Here is a 27,023-nt window from a genome sequence, read left to right as displayed (position 1 = left end):
TCTTTCCCATGAGGTGATGCTTGGGTGCACGTGGCCAAGGAGCCAGGAACTTGAGTGCAGACATGGGGCACAGTTAAATACTATTGCAGAGGAATTTGTTGGTATGTAAGCAGCATTTGGGGTAGCTGCCATCCATTTCTTTTGAGGATATGTGCCTTGAAATTCCCAGTTGTGAACCAGGTGAGGATGCTGGGTAATTCCCATGGTTTTGAACCTTTTCCTCTAAATGGGAGAGGGTTTTAAGAAGTCTGACACTGAGAAATCTCACTAATGGAGTCTGAGGTAGAGATTGGGTTAGAAGAAAGGCTAATGATTACAGTTGAAAAGATGGGTTGACATATTGTCCTCACTAAGGTCAGTAATGTCTCTCAATTATTTCAGTGGAATGAGGATTTCAGCATGGGGCCAGAAGCTGTCAATAGTTAAAACCTTTCAGTAATTAATGTGTTTACAGACTGTCTTGAAATTTATATATACGCAATTTCAACCCATCCTGCATAATGTGAATTTAAGCTCTGTAGGATTTTCCAATATTTCTACAACACAGGAGAAATAATCTACAAGGTGTGCCTACCCCTGTGCAGAGGCCAGCACAAGATTTATGTATTGCTTGAGAAACTGTGATAGATGCTACTAAAGTGCATCCTTTTCAAAGGGCTCAAGGAATTTTTTCAAGGGAACTTTCTTGCCCGTGCAGTAGATTTGTGCAAGTTTGGAACAGTATTTAAGTAGGACTTGTATAATACAGAGACCTGTGTAGGACCCCTGCACAATAGAGAATGTCACCTGCAATATATTTGGTTCTTATCCTTAGTAAAGTGTTTTCAGAGTAAAGACATTTGTTGGCAGTGTCTGGTTCCTGGGTTGGCTCTCAACACAAACATAAATTTCACCCCACACTGAAAATCTCTTCAGTGGTCTCTGCCTCAGTGATGCATGTTTTTGCCTACAACACAATTGCATTCATGTGACTATAACAATTCTTATGGATAATAAATATATTTTTAATGTTATCATTTAGCCAGACCCTCTGATGTTTTATAGATATTTCTCAAAAACTTTTAATTCAGTATTTTAAAAAAATATTTCATAGTTGGCTTTGAAAATTAATTTTCATTCTTAAAAGTAGATCTATGCTGCACTTTTACACAGGAATAAATGAAGGTTTAAATACAAAAAAACGTATCTGCCAAACATCTGGAAAATGCTTTGTCCTGCAAAGAAAAACCTATATGCTTCTAAAAATCCCTTTAGATACTTACCTGTATCCTTAGACTTCTGAATACCTTTTGCCAGTTTGTTCACTAGGACTGAATTTGAAAGACTGGACACATCTTCTGCATTTAGGTTTTGTAGATAAACTGCTACATCAGTGTAGCAATGTTAAGTTCAGTTATTGTGCAATTTAGGTAGTGTGGACATGGAATTACTTGACTTGCACATCAGGTAGTTAAAAATGTAAATTAACAGTGGCTGTGGGTAATTAGCAATGTTAAATTGCACTCGTGCCTGCAAAAAGATAAGGTACATTTTTAAGATGCTGGACTTCAGAAATGGTGGTTTTACATCTATGATTAGAGGGAAAAAGAGAAAAGAGAGTGTTAGTGAGTCAAAGGAAGGTTCATATGTTATTTCTGTTGTTTGTGCACCATATATGTATTGTACTGTGCTGAAGAATTACTGAATTGCTGAAGAATTACTGAATTACTGAAGAATTACTGTGCTTGTTTTCATGGCCAAGGATGAGTGGTAACAAGTGACTTAAAAAAGATAAAGCCAGTCACATCCACAGTGATGCAGATCGATGATGAAGCTCCATAGAAGGGGAAAAAAAGGAATTTCACAGTATCTAAAGTAGTTTCAAGATGATACATTTGTTGCAATAGTATTTTTGAACTGTTAAGAATACTCGAGAGTATTTTTCTAATACTTTCATTTTGGATCTCTCCATGCAAATATATAAATAATGTAATATTCAAAATGTAATCTTTATGCAATTTGCTTAGTTCAAGTTTTAGGTTGTTTGGTTAGATTTTTTTCATAGTGGAGGGTAGGCACTGTCTTATGTGTCTGTATAACAAGTCTTTTAATGTGAATTATTCTGAACTTGCAGTTTTGTTAGTGGGAAGCATTGAAATTCTTATTCCATCAACAGTTTTTAATTAATATGGGCAGCACTGTAAAGATGCCTCAGGAGCTGTGCCTACAGCAGGACTCTCAGCTGCAGACCTCAGGAAGACTATTTTTACCTGCACACCTAGGTAGGGGAAAGAACCTCTTGCCAGAACATCAAGAGAATGTGAACCAAACTTAGTAAAGTTCCTGCTAAATCCAGTCTCTCCACTCTCTTTCTATGCCACAAAACCTGTTGGTGTTTTGGTAAATGAATGTGGAACAAGAGGGAGAATACTTTCTTCTTTCTCTATACAAAAAATAAAATACTATTCCTTAAAAATCTTGTAGATGGGATTTGTTGAAGCATATGCACAGACACACGGAATGGTCTTACAGAAATAGTGATTCATTTATTTAATGTATTTTCATCTGCTGTTTAATTAATCCAATTAATTGTAGATCTTTGAGTATTATCTACAATAAAATATGTCTTTCAACCACTGTAAATACATTCCATTCACTATTTGTTTTTCTCTGCATGACATACGGTAATGCGAATACATCACAGTGGTAAAATTCAACAACCAAAATATTTGAAAGCAGCTGAACACATTAGGAATTCATTACTAAATCACCATGGGTGAAAAACATAATTTTTGCATGAGGCTTATCTAACAAATGATATGAAAACAATCTGGTAAAAAACAGGTAGAAAGCATTCCCGAATTTAGAAGTTGAATTGGGAGCACTGACCCAGGGCCACGCTAATGATGTTTTGTTTCTGATGCAGGGCTAAGCAACCTTGGCCTCTTCAGTGACTGTTCCCCTGTCTTACCTTATGGCACTGTATCAATGACTTTTGGGTAGAAGGGGAGCATGCCATACAAGAAAAGGTTTCCTGTCAATGCAAGCCAGCAGCTCAGGACCACTAACATGGCAAGCTTTGTTAATTTACTACAGTGTTACAGTGATTTTAGAAATGTTGTCTGTTAGCTCTAGAAAGCTTGTAGATTTTGTTTTTTAAACAAAGTGTTTGGTTTGTGTTTTTTGTGCACCTCACCCCTTCTCAGGTATTATGTTTTATAGTCCTTTTGTCTATGCAATTTTAACATTTGATTTTCAGTAAAATGCTTTCCCACAGCTATACAATACTTCTGGTTTACCTTGCTAAATGGAAATTCAGGTCTTGAAATCAGCTAACCCTGCTGAAGCACAGAGCAGCTCTGCAGTGTCATGGTCATTAACAGTGCCAATCACAGCATTCAGGAACACATTTTTCCTATCACCATTATAGGCACCAGTGGAACACTGTGGAGCAAAATGAATGGGGTTAGTGACATTACAGAGCAGAATGCTTGCCTTGAGAGACAAACTTGAAAATGCTTGAGAGACAGGGGAAAGATGCCTTCTTCCAGCTGAGCTGTGTCCATATTTGTGCATCCAATATCAAGCACAGAGAGACTCATGTGAGATGCACATAACTTTGCCTGTTATGTAAACCTAGTCTATCCCAAGCTCTGTCATAGTTTTCCAGCATATATGGATATGTGCTGAATATTCTTTGGCTGGGGGGACTGCTGGGTTAGCAGGTTTTTCTCCCATCCCTTTTAGTGCTGTTGGTTCACTAGAGATTATTAGCATGTAGTTGGGGCCTAATGAAAGGAGTGATTATGGTTCATTATTTTTCATATACCTTCTGTCATAAAGCTATATAATGGCTAAGTGAATTTACACATATTTCTTTCCTTCCTTCTCTTTTAAACCTGAAGGCTGATTCTAGTGAATCATGAGCAGAGAGGTCTCAGAAGCAGGTGAGGTTCCTATAAATTTTGTGAATGTAGGTGTTGGCTGCTTGTCCTAGAGTTTACCTTTTTCCCTTGGCTGGCCTCCAGTTTCAGACTGGCCACACCTCCCTAGGGATCCTGGTCTGTAACTGAGGCTTCAGTATACAGTGATTCATCTGCTAGTCAAAACTGGCCGTGGCTTGGAATTCTAGTCCCTTTCCTGTTTGGTGTCATGGTGACCAGGCTTGGCTATGCTCAGCTGTGCAGCTGAACAGGACCCTGGATATGTCACTGTGGTTTCTGTGTCTGGGGCAGAATGGCAGGTAGCAAAGGCCATGCTGGTTTTGTGACAGGCTGCACATCCCATTGAGCAGTGCAGTACCAAACCGATCCACAGCCACACTGCTGAGCTCCTCGTGCCTCTGCTGCACTTACTGCACCATTTCTTCCTGTGCTCATGGAATTATTTGCATGACTATTATCAGTGCATAGGGATATATGTCAAATCAATCATTTTTGTAGAGCTGAGATACACAAATACTTCCATTTTCTACTATCTTTAAGGTAGGTTAGAGGTGAACCATGGACAGTATGTTGTAGGATTAGAGAGACTATTTGACAATAGAATTTTCTATTTCTAGCAATATACTGAGGGGGGATTTAAAAATAATAGGATAAAATAGGATAACTGTCACTGACATCTTTCAAAGCTGTCTTTTAGGCTGTGCTTAGGAACAAAAATTAACAGTGTCAAGGCAAGTAATATTTATTTTTTGCTGATATGACCAGTTCACATCTAGGCATAGCCTTCCTAAAAATCAGTTGTTCAAGTTTTAAGATAACACATACAGTGTACACATTTTATATATTTAAGTATAGATATGATGTATATGTATATATGTGTGTATTATATAGTATTGTGTAATGACTCTGGATTGCTGTAAAGCTCTGTAAATAAAATATAAATTGTTTTAAAGGGTATAATGCACAAGATTGAGACAATGGAGAGTCAAATCTGTAAGGTCTGAGTTGGAGGGTGAATATTGATTTTGCAAGCAGTTACCATGAATATATATTGTACTACCAAGCTTTAGGTCTTATGATGTAGAAAGTGAAAATAGTTTTGGATATTCTTGTCAGATCACCTGTTAACTGTTCACTGCAAATAATTTGATGTCTAGAACCATGGTCCCATTTTGTCAGTTTGTTGGATATTAAGCACGAAATATTCCCATTTATATGTAGAATAAGGAGAAATAATTTTAAGTTTTTACACTTGTGAGGATGCAAGGAACAGCCTCTCAGTAAAGGTAGGTGATCTTTTTAAGAAACACAACAGTTTGAATTCTGCAGATACTATCAGAACAGCACTGTGAAGGCATGGTAGGAGGAACTGCATGAATGCATCTTGGTCGTAACTCTAAAACTGTAAATATTCATTTCCTACTGCATTGCCTGTTTCATGGAGGTATGAAAGAAGGAGTGTTTTCTTTAAAATGCCACCTGCAAAACTAATCAAGCTTAACTGTAGCAAATGGCAGTATCTTTTGCTAAATTGGACTAGTATTTGCATGTGGTCAGGCAGTATTTGAGTGTGATATTTAAAGAAAAGAGTGAGACATTGAGCAGAATCAGGATGTTGCCCTGTACTACACAAGACAGTCTGCTGGCAGGAGAAATGCATGGGATCTGGTCCCAGCTACACAGAGGGTTTAGTGCTGGTTTTTCTTTGTTTTCTCATTATTACATAATATCAGGCTATGGAGCTGAGACCAGGACCTAAATCTTGCCGTAAGGGGCAAGTATCCTAAGCAGCAAACAAGGAAGTCAGTCTTTTTTTGCCCACATCCCACTCTCCCTCTCTCATTGCTGTTGCATTTTAATAGCTGGAGAATCCAGGATAAACAGGAGACCATGCTTTCCAGGACTCTACTGTCTAGTACTTCAGAGAACTTTTTTTGAAGCTGGGAGACTGGGCTTGAATTCCAGCTCTTCTGTTTTGTGCAATGTCATTAAGTACTAGGTGTAAAAAAAGCTGGATTTCCTGCAGCATTGGGGCATTCACTACTGCTGCTGTACCTTACCTGAACACAGCACTCAGGTCAGACTCTGGTAGGGACATTGCTGGGAGCAAGACATCTAGGTTATGCTCTGTGTCACATCTGGACCACTGGGATTCTGCACTGCACGCTCTAGTCAGTTCTGTATGTGTAAGGAAAGTTTTCATCCTAAAGTCTAAAGGGCAAATATCAAATGTCAATTGAAAAGTTAGCACTGAAAAGTATTTCTGTTGCTGTAGTGAAGGATTTCTTTGTCCTTTTTTGAAGGATTCTGCTGAAGTCATATTTTAGATAATTAAACTACCTCTTAAGCTCTTACAATTCCTGACTGCATAATTTTATTAAGTCTCCCTGTACTTATTTGTTCTCCATTATTAAAACAAAATATGGAAATAAGAGATCCAAATAATATTAATCTGTTTTTCCTAATCTGAGATATGTATGTAGACAAAAAAGTGCTCTTTTAATGAGTCAACACACCAGTTCCTCTCAGTACAGTACCAGCAGTAACCAAGTAAATCACATCTGTTGCGTAATTCTGTGCTGCATTTTAAATTTGGTATTAATGCAATGCTTCAAAAGCTAACAGAACATTTAGTTGATATACTGTATCTCTCTATTATAATATATATATTAAATATATATAAAATATCTCTTCATAGGTATGCATGCATAACAAAGCTATGGCAATTTCAAGAGTTTATGTAAAACTTATGAATTCTCTTTGAATTTACGGGTCCTCAAGATGTACCTGTTTCAACATGCATGCTCTGTATTGATAAAAAGAATATTCTTTCTTTTTTCCTAGCCTTTTTAGTGCACTGAATTTTCAAAGGACACTGCCACAAGGCCAACCATGGAACATAATGAAATGCTGGCAAGCTGAAATCAGATGGAAGACCTTCAGACTTAAAGATCTGACAATTGCTCTTTATGTCTGAATGATTTATATTCCCATATAGGTTAGTTACCAAAACATGGATCACATCTTGGGAAGAGAAGCAAAAGTTAAAAAAGGGAAAGTAACTTAATGGCCATTCTGGAGTAAGACATAAGAAATCAGAAGAAAAACTTGTAGCAGGAATGTAAGAAGTTATTTTCTGCTGTCACAGCCAGACAGAGACAGTTGAAAACATAAAATTAGTGGAATAACAAGGCTACATTCAAATTAATTTTTGGCCAATTTAGGCAAACCTAGTTAGACAATAAATGGAGATAGGATAACCTTTGGTGGATACAGTGAGAAGTTGGAGAGAACGAAAGTAAAAGCCTTAATTGTGAAACTTCCAGAGTTCTGGTATATTTGGCATTCTTGAAATACAATTATGAACAGACTTAAACCAAAACTATTTTAAGGTGAGGTAGGTTTTCCACCCTTAAACTCTTTAACCTTTACTTAAAAGTCTGTAAATTTGGGGTATGGCTATTTAAGTATAGTTCTTAATAAACAGATACACTTTCAAACAGAAAGCAAAATTATTTTCTTTAATGTAAAAATCCTACATGTTAATTCATGCCTGAGGGCTTCTGAAATTGAAAAATACAAGAAAAGTAAGAGGATGAATAATTACTTGTAGTAAGAATAAGTTGAGACTTTAACATTGAACTTCCAAGTGCTAAAAATGAAGGATGAGATTCAAGTCTAGTAGGCTTTGGCATTATGGTTTAAGGCTTAGGTATGCTGTGATGTGAAAAAAAGTGCATTATATAGCAGTTTTGAAAAAGGATTTCTTAAGCCTCTCTACCAAGGGATGGTGAGAGATTTGTTCTGGTCTGTTCTGTGTTAGCATCCTAGAAGGAACTTTTGGAACCAGTGTAGTTTATGGGTTTCTATTACTTTGGTAGTAAGTTTAAAGAAACATATATACTTATAATACTCTTTACAAATGTCCCAGTTTCATAAAAGTCACATCTTTCTCTGCCTTTGAAATAAGACCAGAAATAGTTCCTGTAAGCAGGTGGCAGGGATTAACTGTTTAAAAAATGAAAACCACATTTTTTCACTCATAAGGTTTATTTACTAAGAATGTATTTCTTGTGAGACCAGGTTGTAGCTTTTGAAGTCCAGGACAAAAGGAAAGTGGGGATGCAACACCAGATAATGAAAAACCAAAACCCGGTGCTTTAAGAGGACATAGAATTCTTACTGACCAAATTGCTCAGCTACTACTGCCTGAAAGAGTACATCTAAGGTATGTCTGTCTGTGGCTCTGCCCTGTTTTTAGGACATTTATTTCCCAAAGCCTGTATTTTACACTTAATTGGGCAACTTTCATTGTCCTGAGTTACAACAGTTGACATTATGATATATTAACACAGCAGACTGGCAATTATTATGTACAGTCAATTTCAGATTATTTTGGTAGTACATAAAGTGATCACATGCTTTACATTCACTACTGGAAGGTCAGTGTCCCTTTGAAAGTAGAAGAGATTTTAATTCTTAATACCATTAAATCTATTGGGAGTTAAGCAGAGAAACCTCTGGCAAAACTCATGAAATTTCAGATTTCTAGTCCTTTACATTTCTATCTATAGCTATAATAATTTCCTTGCTGGCCCTTCTGAAATTGAGAGCATGTAATCCTTTTTACTGGGATTTCAGTGTTACTTTCGGACAGGAAAAGAAAATCTATGAAGTTCTTATTTAATACATAGAACCTCATGTAGACTAGGTAAAGGAGCTCCTAAGGAACAGTTTGCCACAAACACACATTGCTTTTATTACTGAAATAGTGAGAACAACAAGGCAGCAAGGTAAGCAGATGTACATCAGACATGTATAGCACACATACATTAAAAGTCTGCAAAGAAGCACTTTATATTAGTATGGTGTCCCTGAGCACGGGTTGACTTATGGATTTTCCTTTGCCTTTCTTGATAAATCCTGGGAAGGGGCAAAACAGTAGAGTCTAAGTTGAATACGCAAGTTCTAAAGTGTATTTGTGGAATAAGAGTGGGGAGACTATTTTTTTTCCTAATATTTATTAAGATGTAGGTCAAATAATTTACTGGTAGCAGACTGAGAGAAAAAAAAAAAGACAGAATCTATTTTAAGAACCAATTAGATTTTCACATAAATGGAAATCAAGAATAATTCTGCTGCATTACACAGAAGTATAAGGGCTGGTGCAAGGTCAGAATGAAGCCTCTTGTGTTTTCTGTTTAAAATGAATTTAAATCAGGATGACTGCACTGATTTCAGCAACTTCAGGCTGTTTTTAAACCAGATGAAAATTTGGCATTCAGTTATCACAATAAATAATTCAGCTAATATTTTTCTAAGGAAAGAGATGTAGATGGAGACTAATGTGGCTGCAGTTCCCAATGAGCACCATCTGGTGCAAGGTGCACTACTGGTCAAATGCAGGGTCCCCTCCATCCTATCAACGTGTCTACTGCATCCAAACTTGTATTTTGCATTTGACCTTGTCCTAAACTCCCACTCATGCCAATGGGAGCTCCATGTGCAACCAGGTCTTTTATTCTTGCTGTCAAATTTTAATATTTTCAAAATGTTGACTTGGGCAGGAGTTAACATAATTCACATTTGGGGCTTTACACTGAAGCAGTTGAATTCCATTGGAGTACAGTACTAGCCCCATAAACCCATTTCTAAAAATCCCACTCCGAAAAGAGGATTAGTGTACATGTGTTGCATTTTCTCCCTTTTTTCCATAACCTTTTAATGCCTCAGGGATTGAGTTTCACTAGACACAGTGGGAGAATCCTGGTACATCTGGTTTCCCTGTGGTCTTACATGATGACTGAACAGCCTCACAGCTTTTGCAGTCAGGTTCCCTATGGGCTCACACTGTGATTAGATTTGTTCACCACAAATATATCCTTGTTTGCAATGAAGATACGAATGAATCGAGCTTCTGTTTATGCATCCAATTTACAACTAGGATTTCATAGAATCACACAGTAAATTAGGTTGGAAAGGACCTCTGGAGGTCACCTTGTACATTTCTTGGCTCAGACTCTTCCCAAAGATGATTTCTGTTTTCTCTTTTTTTGGATGGACAATTTAGAATATCCTTTCATCTGACAGTGTCCTCTGCTTTTCTACTTCTCCTAGATGTATTCACCCCAGCCCACATGGATGCTGTATTTTAAAGGCTTATATACTGGGGTTTTTAAAATCAGGTGTACCAACAATACTAAATTTTGAAATGTGAAATCTGGCATGGAAGGTTAAAGATAGATCAGCCACACAGCTATTCCTGAATGTTTAAACAAATAGCTCATCACCTATTTGGCTTTCTTCACAGCAGGAGATGAATCTATGGAGCGAGAGGGTAGCAGTGGCCTGGGCATGCTTTTGGCACCCAGGGAGACACAGCTGCCTGTCGCTTCCTAGGCAGGATTTGAGGTTAGCCAGCATCCTGTGCATCAGGACAGCCTGCTGCCATAGCCTTGGCATGGGGGATGGCTGTGGCAAAGTTATGTGGAATTCAGAAGGCAGTATGGTCACCTCTTTAGAAGAGCTTGATTTCAATTTAAGGCAATAATCTTTTTTGGGCTGACTTCATTGAGATTTGCACTAGAACCATAATTATTACAAATAATATGCACTTGTTCTCTGAAAAGCACTTTTTGTAGATTTTTAATATAAAAATATTTTTGTGATTTATCGGGTTTTTTCCTGCAATACTCTATTGTATTCTGCAAATATGATAGGATGAAAGACATGGCTGTGTGACATTTAGTGCTGAATAGTGGTTTCTTATTGGCTACTGCTCCTTATATACAATCAACATTCTTAGTTTTATTTTTTTATTATTACTTTTTATGAAAAAGGACTTCCTTTTTCTTCATTAGATATATAATATTTTATAGATTATATACTGTCTACAAATACTGGATAGACTTTTGGAATTTGATTACAAACGGCATTTCTGAAAAGATCACAGTTTTGAAAAGCTTAACTGTTCCTTGCTTTTCATGCAGATGCTGAAATAAATACATGCTCTGTTGAGGAAAAATGAGACAATTTGGCTTCTGCTGATCTTCCAGGTCATTTGATAAGATAAAAAAATTTAAAACTGCTACCATGGGACTTATGAACAATCATGTTACGTTAAAGACTGAGAAATAAGTGCAGGTATTGAGCATGTAATTTCCATAACCATATCAGTTCAGAAATACATTGGCAGAAAATGTCCTTGAAAAGTTCTAGAATTAAAGACATTTCACAGGTAACTCATGAAATGGAAAGTGAACAGATTTTGATAAAGTGACTGTTGTCTTCACTTTAATTCTGCTGAGATTAAAATCGGTCATGTTTTAGGATGGTTGGTTTTCTGTGAGAGGGTAGGGAATGCCATGGAGTTATTTTATTTATTATTAGCACTGTCACAGTGTGTACAGTCAGCTGCACAAACAGAAGAATGGAAAAACAGAAGAAAAAGACAGACCATTCTCTTCTAAGTTTTTCAGAACTGTGTTCCTCTGCAGTGTTTTAGCTCTGTTCAGGAAAAGAAGGTAATTTTCATGCTTTTATACCTGCCAAGTGGAGCATAGCATTATGAAGATGTATGTAAAATTTTAGTGCCTTGAGTGAATGGCAGCTGAGAAATCTGCCAGTACTGTTGGTTCCAGTTGAAATGTCCAAGACAATGACTAGTGAGGAGGAACATGGCCAATACAGGAAGACAGAAGCAGAACACAAACTTTAACCCCAGCAGCAACCTCTTGTTTTCGGCATCAGTGTGCTTGTGGACACAGTCCTCTCTTCCCTGCCTCTAATGTTTGCACCTCTAATAGAGGGCACTCTGCTTTTAGGCCTTCACTTATGCTGTGTAATACACCTTCAGCAAATTTGCTGATGACACCAAGCTGTGTCATGCAGGTGACCCACCAGAAGAAAAGGGTGCCTTCCAGAGGGACCCTGACAGGCTCAAGTGGTGATCCCATGTGAACCTCATCTCATGAAGTTCAACAAGCCCAAGTGCAAGGTCCTATACCTGGGTTAGGGCAATCCCAGACACACCTACAGGCTGAGTGGAGAGGTGATTGAGAGCAGCCCTGCAGAGAAAGACTTGGGGGTAATGGTTGATGAAAAATTCTACATGATTCAGCAGAGTGCACTTGCAGCCCATAAAACCAGCTGTCCTGGGCTGTATCAAGAGGAGTGTGCCCAGCAGGTCAAAGGAGGTGACTCTCCTGTTCTACTCTGCTCTTGTGAGACCCCACCTGGACTACTGGGTACAGTCCTGGTGCTCCCAAATAGAAGAAGGGCATGGAACTCTAGGACCAAGTCCAGAGGAGGGCCATGAAGCTGACTGGAGCACTTCCCCTAAAAGACAGGCTGAGAAAGTTGGGGCTGTTCAGCCTGGAGAAGAGAAAGTTGCATGGATACCTCACAGCAGCCTTCCAGTATCTTAAGGGGGCCTACAGGGAAGCCAGAGATGGACACTTCATCAGGAACTGTAGTGGCAGGACAGTGAGTAATGGGTACAAACTGAAAAAGAGGAAACTTAGGTTAGATATTAGGAAGAAACTTAACTATGATGGTGGTGAGACACAAAGAGGTTGCCCAGGGAGGGTGTGGATGTTCCAACCCTGGCAGTGTTCAAGGCCAGATTGGATAAGGCTTTGAGCAACCTGGTTTGGTGGGAGGTGTCCCTGCCCATATGGCAGGGAAGGTCGGGACTAGATGGTCTTTGAAGGGCCATTCAAACCCCTTAAGACTCTGACTCTATGACTATAGGGGTCTCTTTGCTTAGCACACTAAAGGGATATTTTGTTTTATTCTTCTCATGGAAATCTCTGTTTTGATCTCATCAGATGAATGATCCAGAAACAAAAGGCTCTGCTGACTGCTAGTATGCCTGTACCTTAATGTGACAGAGCTTCCCACACATTTTCAAGATCCATTACAGAGAAACTGAGCTGAGGAAACACTACAAGGTTTGGAAATATTTTGAATGCCTATATAATTTTATTGTTCTTTAAATTTCAGTTCAAAGAAAGATGTACTTTTATGTTATTTACCATGTCATACCTGGTATGTAAATTCAGGTTCCTTGCTGGAAAACTTGTTTTCCAAATGTAATATTTGGTGTTACTATATATTAATGTGAACTGAAAAATCTTTGTAATTTAAAAACTGTTTACATTCTTTAAGAATTGAACATTTAGCAATGTAGTCAGTGTCTAATGTATTAAAAACTTGTCATTTGAAAGTTCTGAATATTGATTTTGTCAGGAATTAAATAGTTTGGGTCCTGTGTATCAGTAGTCCCATTAGATTTTGCCCAGTATGTTTTGCTGCATTTGGTTCTGAATTAGTAGTCTCACTTTTTTCGTCTGGTGAACAACACATACTTCCTGTTGACTTCAGATGATTTACTCTTTGTTCAAGTGTAAATTGGGAGGACACCAGCCTCAAGCTCTCCTTTCCACTAGTCCTAACAATCTCATCATTACACCAGTTTGATCTGCCAAACCTTTCATCAGATGTAGAAATGAATGGAAAGATTACTTCTCTAGCATAATAATTAGTGCATTTACCATTTAGTGTAAATCAGTTCATCAATTTAACAATGTTTATCTTGTTATAAACAGTGAACTCCCCTTCTCACATAGCTTATGTAAAGGGCATTATGCAAAGAGGAACCAGGGCTTCAGACTGTGTTTAACTGTGTCTGGTCAGTACACAAGAGTCTGGGCTAGTCCAGGGACAGCTCCCATGGAAAGGCATAGTGGCTGAGAAGCACAACACAGTGAGTATCCTGGAGACATCAACTATTTCCTGTGATTCCATTGTAAGACAGTGATTCTCCTTCTACTTTGTTCCAAGGATATAATTGGGATGCAAGCATTAATACCTGCAAACATATAAAGGTCCTCAAATGCAAGATATAGAACTGCCAGGCCTTACAACAGTATTAAAGCAGCATCACCAGCAGCAGGATTTATCTGAGTAGGAGAAAGAGGTTTACCAGCACACACCTAGAGAAGCAAGTGCATTAGGAGCTGTGTGAAACCTTTGTATTCCAGTCCCAGGTACTGCTGTACACAGCAGAATGGTAAAGCCTAGCTGGTGTGCAGCACGTGAAGGTATGTCAGGAGAAGTGAAGTCCTTCTGTCCATTCACAAAGAGACTGTACACGGACTGTTAAATGTTTCAGGATGGCAGTGTTTTAGCTACACTATTGTTAAAGCATATGGAAATCATAGCAGTCAAAAGCTACTCTTTCTTGTCCTGCAGGTTTTTTTTAATCAGAGCGTAGGTTGTGTTTGTTAAGAGGTGAACATTGGCAGGCTGCTTCTACTTTCTGCTCTGAAAACAGCTGCTAATAGTACTAGCTTAATGCACAAAGTGAACTGATTGGTGCAGTAGCTGAAATCCTGAAAGAGCTAGAACCCCATTTTTACAAAATGCTTCGATAAAACTAGCTCTTAAAAAACTTCAAATAACTAAAGCAATAGAACACAATATTTCATTTAAAAAAAACCCAAAAAAAACCCAAAAAACAAAACAACCAACCAAAAAACCCCAACCAACCAACCAAACAACAACAACAACAAAAAAAAACAACCCAAAAAACAACAACAAACAAACAAAAAACCCAAAAAAAAACCCAAAAAACAAACCATCCCAAACCAACAGAAAATGGTCTTTTAGATCCTTGTGTCTCCAGCAAGAAAACTGACATAAATAGCTTTTCTGGTATAAAGGACAACTACGTAAGATATGTTGAAAATTCATAGTCAAAAGGAAAAATAAATACTTCAAGTTTTCCCTGTACCAGACAAACAGGATTCATTGCAACTACAAGCTGACTGCGTGAAAGTAAGGGGACTAGCTCCCTGAAGTGCTTTAAAGTAACAGTTACTGAAATGGGATAAACAAGCAGTAGGACCATGAGAAGTACAATCACCATACAAATGTTAATTGAAATCATACCTTATAATAGATTAGTTCATAAAGTTATCTAACATAAGCAAAAGTAGTTATGAAAATAATAGTCAACAGAAGGAACTCCAACAGTTTCAGTCACTTGTGTCATCTCAATTTTCCTTTTCCTAAGAATTACTCCATCAAGCTGTTGACAAATCATACATCAAAGTTTATTAAGACAGGAAAAACAGGGGTATCTGATTTTGCACTCAAGTAATTGACAAATGCAAGTCTTTAACAATAAAGCTTCTATCAGAACCCAGCAAACAAAGCCATTATGCTGTGCAAACACCTTTCAATGAAGTACATACAGCTTTGGGCAAATAATATAATGTCTCATGTCCCTGTTGCCTGAAGATAACTAACTGTGTTACAATTTTGTTCTCCTGCAGTGAAACTGTTGCCCAATTCTGTGAAACTATTGCTAGGGATCTTTTCTAAGGTATAGATAAAGGAGTCTGTGAAAATCTGCTTGTGTTAAAATGTATTCTATTGAAAGACTTAATATTTTACTGAAAAAATGGCAACATTTTTTATGTTTGGGAACTATAAAGTGAATAGTAGCAATTTTGTGGGGGGTTTTATTGGGCATTTTTGTTTTGTTTGTTTTTTGCCTTTTTTTTTTTTTGTCTAGCTAAACTGGAACTTCAAAGATCACACTTCAATCTGAGCTTGCACCCACCCAGCTAAATTATCACTAACCGGATAATCTACTGCTGCTAGGCAGCCTTCAAAGGTGATACTTCTGTCTGAAGGGGAAATTAACAGCCTCTTAGGGCTGTAAATTTCATTTCTATAGTAATTGTGCATTCTGTCCCTTTCTTCCAAAAACGGCATGCTGAAATCAGGATCTGGAGAACATGAGCTGCCCACCCAATTACTTACATAAGACCTGCCCATAGCCATCACTTTGTGCTCTACTGAACAGAGGCACAGAGGAAATGGAAGAATAGTATCAAAACACATAACTCTGAGAGATAAAAGCCAAGTTTTCTAGCAAAGAGTGGCAGTGTCCACAGCACAAGATCAGAAGGAAATTCTTTGAGCTGCGGAGAGCTCATCTTCCTGTGCTCCTTATTCTGCTGCTGTCACAGATTGTGCTCCTTGGCTCAAGCTGGAACACCCTAACAAGTCAGAGAGACTTGTGGCAGACATTCTCGGCTGAGCCATTTCACCTTTGGTACGTAAAGAAACAGGTCCTAGACACACTACTGTCTTTCAACCATATACCACATAATCTGACTGAACATGAATAGAATAAGACTATTTACATCTCCCATTTTGCACCAGGATTTTTTACTTTGGTTTTGGTCCTAATCTTCTTGTGGAAGTCATATGCATCAGTTAGAGAAGCCTAAATGTTTAGCTAGCAACATAGGTTTGTCACGAGGAACACACAAGAACAATGGACTAATTGACTAAACCCAGGATTTTAGCAAGTTATTTCTACATTGCAAAAGAAACATGTGCACAATGGTCTTGTTATAGTTCTAATAACCTTCTAATGCAGAAATACACAGAATTCCTCATCAAAATAGTGAAGTCTTCAGTTTTGGAGAAAAAAGTGTAAACACGAATTGAACTAAGACTTAAATCTGGTGTGCCTAGAAAAAAGCTGAGTACAAAAAATAAACAAGAGACCAAGAGACAAAGCCCATATTCCTAATCTGATTTACATAGCTTTTCTGTGAAATACATGTTAGGTAAAAATGGTGATCTCATTCTTAGGTGTATCTACTTGGTAGTAAGAACACAGGCTACAGGAGTGGCATATTTTAAAATAAAAATACTCTAAAAATATTCTAAAAGAAAAAAAAAACCTTTCATGTTTCCTTAGTTCTCTTAAGTCTTATCCATGTGACAGCAGAAGTGAGCTGTTAGGTGTTAACTGTCATTACAGAGAATGTGAGCGTGAGCACACAAGTTAGAGCAGTCTGCTCGCTGGCTATCTAGTTAGGACTAATTTCAAAACTCTTGTCATCTTGACTGGAATATTAATAGCTGCTTCCTCCTGATTAAACATTGAAACCAAAATTATGGAACTTGTTGATGGCCTCCCTCACATGCTAAATTTATAAACTTTTACTGTGAGCCACTCTGTAGTTTTACTTCCTCATTCAACAAGTTTTTTACCCTTCTCTAAGGCAATAGTTAATCACTATTTTCTTTTTGTAATAAGGACAGATTATACAAATCCCTTTTACTAGTACAGTCTTGTACCGTCTTGACTCTGTTGTACTGAACAGTAAGAGGGGTTAGCAGAAATATCTACTACATATTTTTTTGAAAGTTATCCAGAACCAAAGCTCAGTCTTACACCCAACCCTAAGCTGTGTTCAGACATTCACTTCATCTGAGCATGTTCTTGAAGTCACTGCTGCCCATTCCTTCTCCTTGCGTACAAGCCAAGGCAGGCGCAGAATCCGACAACACTGACAGCGAGACCCAGGAGGAAGGCAATGGTATCTCCTGCGTCCAGGGCTTCAACTACTGGCAGCACCAGCAGCAGCGACACGAGGACCAGGAAAAGTTTTGAGGTGTTCTCGGTTGAAGGCATGCTGGCAAGCAGCTGACCCCAAGGGGAAGTTAAATGAAGAAACTGGTGGACAGCAGGTACTTCACTGCTATCTACAAGGAAAACAAAAGGAACGTTACATGATTTTCCTCCCTCCTGGAAGACAAATCCCTGGATTTGTCTTGCCAAAAGCCAGCTGATTGATGCATTACAGGTATCTGTGTGGAGCTCATGAAATTTAGGTTTATCTTCCCAATTACAAAAGTAAATGACTTATAATCATGAGACAGCCACAATGGATTTGCTTTCTTGTTATGTAACTCTGTGGAAACCAATCTTTTGAAGACTTACCGTGAGGTAATGTCAGAACAGGCTCTCCTGCCTGCAGCTACCAGAGCCTGCTTACCTGGTGCCTTGCTGCTACGCGGGCCTGTTTCGCCAGGTGTTTAGGGCCTGGCGGCTGCTGCACATCACTCACGCACACTTCCTAACACTGGGCATCCTCGGGATCCCGAGCATGGACAGACTGCGGTACACTGGGGAGGGCGTGAATGTAACCTCCCGGGCAGTGCCACCGTGCTCACCCTCACTGCGGGACAAACGCCTGTCGTGGTTCCTACAACTTGGAAAGGCGCTCCCAAGGAGCGCGCCGGGACCAGCCCGGACCGCCCTCTCCGCAATACTTCTTCCCGCGGGGATGGCTCGTTCGCGGGGTGCACACGAGAAAACCCCGCGCCGGGACACCCGAATAAGCGGCTGCCCCGCTCGCACCCCGGCGGGGCCGGCGCCGCACCCCGCCGGCCCCGGGGCGCCCGCGCTTCCCGTCCCGCCGCCGCGGGGCTGCGGGGCGGCCGCTCCTTGGTGCGGCCCCCGGCAGGCCCTGCCCGCACGGTGCCCCTCAGTCACCTCCTGCGCCGGCTCCGGGCTGGGGCGTCCCCGCTCCGCGCCGCCCGCGGGGCGCTCAGCAGCCGAAGGCGCCGGCCCGCGCCGCCCCGCCGAGCTCCCGCTGCCCGGCCGCGGCCATGACAGGAAGGGGCGGTGGCGCGGCCGGGGGCGGGCGTGACCCGGCCGGGCCATCTCCGCTCGGCTCCGTTCCGCTCCCGCTGCGGCGCCCGCCCGCTTCGCCCCGCCGCGCCCACCGTGGTGCCCGGGGGCGGCTCGGGGGCGCAGCCGCTGCCGGCAGCCCGGGCGGCCGCGGGCCCCGCCGGTGGCCCCGGGAGCGGTGCTCGCCAGGCCGGCCTGGGCCTGGAGGGATGCGGAGGGGCCGGGCGCTTCCCGGGAGCCCCGGCCGGGGATGCCGGCTGCTCCCCAGGGCGGCTCCCAGCCGGAGCCCCGGAGTGCCCGAGGTCCGATAAAGGGGACCGTGAGGATGTCAGCAGAGGGAGCAGCGGCCACTGCGGCTCCACTGAAGTGAGAATACAGAAACACACCGATTTGGGCTGGTCGTCTGATCTTTTTTTCTACAAATGAGTAGAAGAAGTCACCATGAGTTTGCATAATTTCAGATTTAGGTCCTTGTGATAACAGTACTAGTATGTGCCATCATAACCAATTCCTACTGTGAGAAATGCAGTTAAAGCAGTTTTATACGGTGGAGAGCAGCCTGTGGCCTTGTAAAACAAACAAACAAAAATCTAAGGGAAGTGTTAACAGGTAATTAAGTGAGAGCACTCCCCAAGATCGTAGCTCATCCCAGTTTTTCTCTTTTTTATGCTTTGAATAAGGCTGTTTGTAAAAATTGCATATTAGGCTGTTTTGTTGCACTAGGTAGTTCCTAAGCAGAGCCCAGTCTTACTTACTGCCCAGTCAGTGGCAAAGGTGTGTGCCTAAGTTTAGATAAAAGAGCAGTGGGCAATTATTATAAGTTCATAGTATGTCTCTTTGGAGTGCTCAGAGAAATAACTCAAAGAAACTGTTCTAATTTAATGTCAGAATCAGTATAGAATTTGTAATTCCTTATGACAAGCCTTGACTCATGACTGAGAACCCATGTCCTCACAATGTTCCCGATGACTTCTGTAAAAAAGGCAACTTTTATAAACGCTTCTCTTTAGCAAAACAGTTTCTGATGAACTTCTTTAAAGAGAAATGGAGATCCAGATAGGGCATTCAACATACATGCAGCTTTGCCTCTGCCTTATAAAGTTTCACTGTAATTGCTTTTGAGCAGCCATTTCTCATGGCTATAGGAACTTCACACATCTGTGGTGGGATATTACTATTGTGCCAATGATAATTCTTTTATTAATGCCCTTCTTTTCCCCATGAGTCAGGATCCATCAGCTATCAATTGTCATAAACGATAGATTTCCAGGGACAGAAACATCTTTTTGCTCCTTTATTCCAAGTACCATGGAGCATCATCTTTATAAGTAGCAATGCCTAGACTCTGATAATGCAAATAGTAATGAATATCAGTATAACTCATAACCATCCTTTTTATTAATTAAATGCCTATTTCACAGTTTTTCAGATCTTAAATACTTGATTCTTCATGTTCAGTTCTGAAGGCATTTTCTCAATAAGCTGATGCCAGATAAACTCACGAGAGAAAAATTTGGAAATTTCTGAGAATATTATAACATGGAGAAGAGTAACACTGAGATACCTGGCCCATTCCCTAATTAGTCACAGATAAATCATACCCCCTAAAGAACCTGAAGAATGCAATTTGAAGTGCAGGATGTGCCATCTCCATCACTACTGTCACCTCAGAAGAGTGGGACTTGGGAGTCCTGGCCCTCTTAGTTCCTTGCTTAGTCTATTTACTGCATCCTGCACTGTTGACAAGTAAGTGTTACACTGTTGTGCAATGTCAAAAAATGTTGGATTCATCCCTCTAAATTTTGGTGCTGTATTTGTTGTCACCACCACTTACCAACTAAATTTTTCAGTAGTTGTCATGTAGTCCTTCCAAATAGATGCAAAGAGACTGAACAATGACTTTCAAGTCTATCTTTTGTAACTAGAAATGTCAGTACCAAAACCTGGCATTTTTGGAGCTAACTATTTTGAAGGTGAAGAGTGTAAAATCCAAGAGAAAGACTGGGCTTAGCACACTCCTCTTAGTATCTCAAGAACTGTACACATTCACAGGCAGTTGAAATTACACAAAATACAGTATGCATGTAGAAAATATTGATTGTAAGATATATAATTTATTAGTAATATGGAAGTTCAACTGAGAACTATCCATTTGGGGATACCTCTTTGTCTTATTAGCTCTTTCAATGCCATTGCATTTTGTAGCTTTGGCTTCAGAAATAGTGGTTCTTTGGAAAGAAGCCAACAAAATCCAAACAGTCAAGGAGGCTGTATTGGTTTTTGTGCTGTCAGAATTGCAGAGAAATGTGTATTCAGCTTCAAGCTCTGCCATCAACTTCCTGCATCACCTCAGGCAAATCTTCCTTTTGACCTATCACTGCTTTGATTGCTTAGCTCAAGCTATTATGTAACTAATATTCAGAGGAAAGTCAGAGAATTCCCAGAGCTGACAAGCTAAAGCTTTGTGAATTTTGAGCACAAGGCTAAGGAGGTAGGTATATTGTGAGACTGGAAATTGAAAATAAAGTGTACTTTTTGGAGCGGAAAAAGTTATAATCAGCTACACCCTGAAGGGGGTATTTGTGGGAGTTTTGGGTTGTTTTTTTCTTCCTCCTTCTTGCTTCTTCTAGTTTTTTGAGAGCTGTTTGTTTATAGCATGACCACACTGATCTGATGTCATACTTTCACCCCAACCAGCAACCTAACCCCACACGGCCACTGGGTCCCTGCCCCACCAGCAGGCTTGGGAGAGAGAATCAGAATGGTAAAAGCTAGAAAACTCATGGGTTGAGCTAAAGACAATTTAAGAGGGAAAGCAAATGCTGCACTCACAGACCAAGCAAAACAAGGAGTTAATTTGCTGCTTCCCGTGGGCAGGCAGGTGTTCAGCCATCCCCAGGAGAGGAGGAGCCTTTCACACATAGCAGTGAATGGGTGCGTTGGGTTTGCATGGCCAAGCTTTGGTAGCAGAGGAGCTACAGGGATGGCTTCTGTGAGGAGCTGCTGGAGGGAGTGATAGAGTGGCTTGGGGGGGCATCTGACACCCAGCCAAGCTCAACCCACTACACTTGGGAAGACAAATGCCATCACTCCAACATGTCACCTCCTTCCTCCTTCTTCCCCCCACTTTACATACTGAGCATGATGTCATATGGTCTGGAATGTCCCTTGGTCAGTTGGGGTCACCTGTTCTGGCTGTGTCACCTCCCAACCTCCCATGGACCCTGAGCCCCCTTGCCAGTGTGGCAGTATGAAAAGCAGAGGAGGCCTTGGCTCTGTGTAAGCCCTGCTCAGAAACAACAAAAATATCCCTGCATTATCAGCACTGTCTAAAGCACAAATCCAAAACACAGCCCCATACGAGCCACTGTGAAGAAAATTAACTCTACCGTGGCTGAAATGAGCATGTCTGAGAAGCTTTCTGAATAATTCTTGACATCAGTTGCACTGCTGTAATGAAAAAGGCTAACCTTGGTTCTAGATAAGATGCTGACTACGGGGCAGTGATTATCACTTCTTCATGCATGTTCACCCTTGGGCTACTTTTCTCTGATGATACTTAATCTGACATTTTAGCTGACTATCACTATGTCCTCATCTTTTCACTTCAGTCATAGATCTACATCCAGTTTTTGTCCTACAAAAAACATTTCTTTGTTTGGACTTCACCGTGTCTTTCTCCTTCTTTGAACAAATATGCTCTACTGCAACTACCTTATTTTCTTCTGCAGAAAAAGTCTCAAAGTTTAAATACAGAATTAATTACTTCTATCATTAGCCTTTTCCATATTTGCTTCTTGGTCTGCTGTCACACAGATGTTGATTTCATTGTTTCTCTTACTTCCTCTCTTATTATCCCTTCCCCTCCTATCCTGTGTGTCTACTTCATCCTGCCTTTTTTCCTTTCTATTTCTCAAATTCCTTAAGTTTCCTCTCAAATAAAGGTAGGTAGTCACAAATCATCCCTGTCATAAAAACATCCATTGGATTCCCTTCCTGTACCTATCACTTAATCTGTTTTATTCCTGTCATCTCTAACCTCTCCAAACATGCTCTTCAAAACTCCTCTAATCCTACATCTCCTTCGGTATGACTCAATCCTTCCTCCATCAGGTGGATATCACATGGATATCTCCACTTAATAACTTAGACGTAAAGGCCTGTGTTTCATCATTGGCTCTGACTGATGGAACTCCTTTAGAAACTCTCATTCCTCTTCCCAAATCCAGCAAACACTTAAAAACCCCAGTGCACTTCCAAAAAAATGGTCCTTTCCCATTTCTTCTTCACTTTTGATTTTTGAATCTTTAGTACTGGCTCCTCTTTCTTCTGCTGCTGGGGATGTGCTAGGCTTCCATCTGTGTTTTTTTTAGTTTTTGACTGTCTAGATATTGTGCCCTGGATGCACCTATTGACAAATAGTTTTGAATATCATCCATGACTCATGTTTTCGTCTTTCCTCTCTTTTTATTCCCACTCAATTGTGTTGAAGTCTTACTGCTTGTAGCACAGGCCTACTAACAGTTATCTCTGTCTGTATGACTTAGTCATCTGCCTCTCATTTTGACCCCTGCAGCTTTGTTTATTCAAAGTGCTGCTGCAAAGGGGTGTCTCTCTGGCTTGTCATTTTTACTGTGTTTCTTCTCTTTTTAATCCTCTGGTGTTGCATTTCCTCTTTTGCTTAACCAAAGACAATTTTCTTCTCAGTCCTAGAAGATCTTTGCAGTATAAGCTTCCTTCACACTGGCTTAACCTATTATCATTGTCAGGAGGTTAACTTCTCCTTTTCTTTTGTCACCGTGGCAGACTCCTTCTGATCCCTTCAAGAAGCAAAAGTTGCTTCTTTCTGAGAGCACAGAAAAGCTTACAGAAAGAATGGCGCTGTTTTTGATAGAAAATTCTTTCCTTTGGGGTCACGTACTTCCTGCTGTCCTTTATACAGACATTAAAAAAAAGGATTAAATAGCCCAGTGATTCCTTTTCCCTCAGTTCTTTAGCCTGGCAGGGGATCTCCTCTGCCTGCTGGAATCTCTTTGAGCTCTCTTGCCAGCACTTGAGAGATGTCTCTGTGCAGCGCTGGCTGGAGCAGAGAGACATGCAGACAGCTGCCAGCCCTGCAACAAAAAAAGCTCTGGAGTTGGTGCTGGCAGGAGGCAGGAACAGCCAGACTGCAGGAGTGAGTGCAGAGGATGCCAGCCAGTGTTAAACACCCATTGATTGACTTCCCCACTGAACTCCACAAGGGAATGTGAGAGCTACTCATCAACAGTGGCAAATCTGGGGATTCCCTGTGATTATTATGAACATTGCCATGCTTTTTTGTGGATTATATGAAGCAGGTTTCTTGGGCTTGGGTAGAAGCATAACAAAAGTAGAGGTAGACATCAGCTAGGATGATGCATCCAAACTACGTCCAGCCTTGAGAAAGTCTGAATTTAGTCTTCCTAATTTCAGTGTTTGCACTTTTGTAAGCTATTGAGATGTTCTCACATTCTTCAAGAGTGCTTCCACAAGTACTTTGAATACTTTATATTGTTTGACTGTTTCTTTTCGAGAAAAATATATTTTACAATATTAGCCAGGAAAATGTATACTGCAGAAACAGTTCAGCTTCAGAGGGCCTGGTGATGACAACTTTGTTAGTATTGTGTGGTAAAAGAAGATACTGTTTAATATAAGAGAGGTTGAATAAGAGTTAAAGGGGGAGTAGCAGCTGTCATCTACATCACATTGTTTTCTATAGTGCATCTTTTTTTTTTTTCCCAAGCTATGTTGTCAGATGTTTTCTTGACTTCTGTACATATGGTTGTTACAAGTAGGAGGAGGTTCTTAAAAATTAAAATTGATTTTAACATCATAAGCTTGTGTAATTGTACATTTCAAATCTAGATCTAATCAACATTTGGATACCTGTTTAGAGGAAAATATATACAGTGGGTTCCCCCCCCCAGTCTTTAGGTGTTATTAGAAATAAAGTTTACCTTCTTATGGAGTTTGAGCCACCTAAATCAAAGCATGTTAGCTATAAATGAAAAAGCTGACATTATACAAATTTTCCCTCATATTTGCATGCCTAAAATATGTTTTATTCAAGATTGGTGCCCCAAGAAATGTTTGCTGAAATTAGAAGGTAGTTTGGGAAAAGAAGAAATTACAGTTAGGCTGAAGGTAGTGTATCTTTTTCAAATGAAGAGACAAAATTCAGGAGGAGCTGTGCTACATGCCAGAATTCCTTACCTAGGGAGGTAGGAATTCCTTACCTAGGGAAGGAGAATCACAGAACTGCTGACTGTGAGAAGCATCTCTGGAGATCACTTAGTCCAACCACCTGGTTTTGAATAGCTCCAGGGGTGGATGCTCTGCACCCTCTCTGGGCAACCTGTTGGTGTTTCATCTGCTGTCATGGTGAAGAAGGTTTTTCATATGTTTAAATGGAGTTTTCTTTATTTCAGTTTGAATCCATAGAGTCTCTTATCCTGTCACTGGACATCACTGAAAAGACACTGGCTCTCTCTTCTTTTAGCCCCCGTCAGGTATGTATACTCACTGCTGCATATATGTATATGCATGGCTAACAACCTGCCTGCCTTCTCCAAGCTAGTGCATCCCTCCAGTTTCAGTTTCTCCTCACATGCCAGATGCTTCAGGCCCTTAGTCACCTTCCTGGCCCTCTTGTAGACTCATTCCACTCATATCCATGTCACCCTGTACTGGAGAGCAAAGGGCTGGACCCAGCAGTCTAGCTGTGTCTCAAAGTGCTGAGTGGAAGGATCACCTCCCTTTAACTGCTGGCAATGCTTTTCCTTACACATCTGAGGATGTTGTTGGCAAAAACAGTGTCCCTACAATGTTGCTATGTCCTATAAATTCTACACTGGTCTGGGAGTGGAGAGGTTTGAGGGTTCGTACACCCCTTGACAACTCTTAAAGTTACCACACATTAAATACTCAGTGGTTCCGGGTCACTAGGTGCAACATGCTTTTGTGTAGTTCTTGCAATGGGTCTTTAAAAATGCAACTCGCTATTTCTGGTCATCAGCTCAGCACTTTTTCTAAACAGTCTTTTAAGACTGACTCAAATCTTTCAGAAGACTTTTGTCATGGTCCACTGTCAAGAATCTGGCCAGGGACCAGGCAGCTCAACTGTTATGCATGAAGAGTGAACAGTCCTGATACACAGATTTTTTATGGAATTATATCCAAGGCAAGAAGTAATTAAATTTATACACAGAATTAAAAATTAACAAAGCCAGAAGAAGGAAAATGGGAAGGAATAAAAATATCTGAGACACATAGTATGAAACTATAACTACTCTTTAAAGAGAATAGTCATAGGTGCAGATCACTATATTGAGAACTAATTAAAATATAGATGTTCACCTTGGATGTTTTGATTTAAGGTTTCTTGAATTCCCTATCTAAAGTATTGTCTTATTGTCTGATATTGGAGTTTTCCCATTGCCTTCAGTATGCCAAGGAATCCACCTGTATCTAAAAACAAGTAATTGTTCTTTCCAATATTACCAAAATTTTATAAATTTTCTGATGCATGTGCACCAGTCCAGTGGTAGTGGTGAGCCCATGGGAAAACCTATAAATAATTTCGTCAAAAGCAATTTATCCTAGAAGCTACATAAAATTGTTTGGTAAATGCTGAAGTTTTGCTGTTGCAAGCTAAGTTGTATTTTCTTTGTGGAATGTATTTCCTATATCTTTATCATAGAAGGTCCTATAAATACTTTGTAGAATGCAAAGTAAGTCTGGGTTATTTCAATGCCAGTTGAAAGGGAAGTGGCATCATTCATGAGGGGCACATTGAATGAGCCAACTCTCTGCTTTCAATAGCCTGCTCCTTTTTCATTGGTAAAGCACTTTGAGTTTCATTGTTGTACTAAATACACAGCTGTTCTTACAAAAAACATTGTGATTCAGAAAAATAGAACTGTGCAATGCCTTTGTGTTTCACATGTTACACAAACTTTTAAGGGAAAATTTATTTAGCTTCTATTACCAGTCTTCAAATGCCATAAGAAATATCACTGGGAAATACAGTTCTAAATACATGTAATTAAAACGGATAAATCTCACTTCAGTGACCATGGTGATAAAAATCTAAGACACATGAAATATGGAAGCTATGTAGATGTGTATGTTTGTAATAATATACATATAAATAATACAATAATAATGATAGACAGATTAGTATTAGAACACTCAATCCAAACTCACTAGCCAAAACAATTGAATCTTTTTTTCATAGATTTAGTACAGTTTGGGTGTTGCTTAAATATTAGCTTTCCTGTATGGATTTTGTGGTGTGATGAAGAACAGAGGGGGAAATTATCCCCAGTTTACATCTGAGATAATCAAGACATGGAAAAATGAAATAAATTTCTATAATTCTTGCAGAAGTTCAACAGCAAAGTCAGGAAAGGATTCTGTGGCTTCTTTTTTTTCCACTTCTGTTTCCATTGTAGCTGGTTGCAACTTCCACAGATTTATGTGGAAACAAAATACTTCTCTGAACATGCACCATCTCTGTCAGGATGTATGAAATTTCCTGCCAAAACCACAGTGCCCATGAATGTCTGAGG

General features: G+C 39.9%; 1 protein-coding gene across 1 annotated transcript; it reads right to left on the bottom strand.

The window, feature by feature from the left end:
• Positions 1–15,018: 15,018 nt before the first annotated feature.
• SMIM30 (small integral membrane protein 30) lies at positions 15,019–18,608 on the bottom strand. The gene is made up of 2 exons (XM_064422367.1): positions 18,292–18,608; positions 15,019–17,498 (listed from the first exon to the last, which is right to left on the bottom strand). The coding sequence occupies exon 2, from the start codon at positions 17,425–17,427 to the stop codon at positions 17,242–17,244; it is 186 nt and encodes a 61-aa protein (XP_064278437.1). The 5' UTR covers positions 17,428–17,498; positions 18,292–18,608; the 3' UTR covers positions 15,019–17,241.
• Positions 18,609–27,023: the final 8,415 nt, after the last annotated feature.

Source organism: Passer domesticus, chromosome 5 (assembly GCF_036417665.1).
Source record: "Passer domesticus isolate bPasDom1 chromosome 5, bPasDom1.hap1, whole genome shotgun sequence".
In the NCBI taxonomy this organism is placed as follows: domain Eukaryota; kingdom Metazoa; phylum Chordata; class Aves; order Passeriformes; family Passeridae; genus Passer; species Passer domesticus.
Note: the sequence above shows the minus strand (reverse complement) of the source record. Positions and strands in the feature narration are given on the sequence as shown.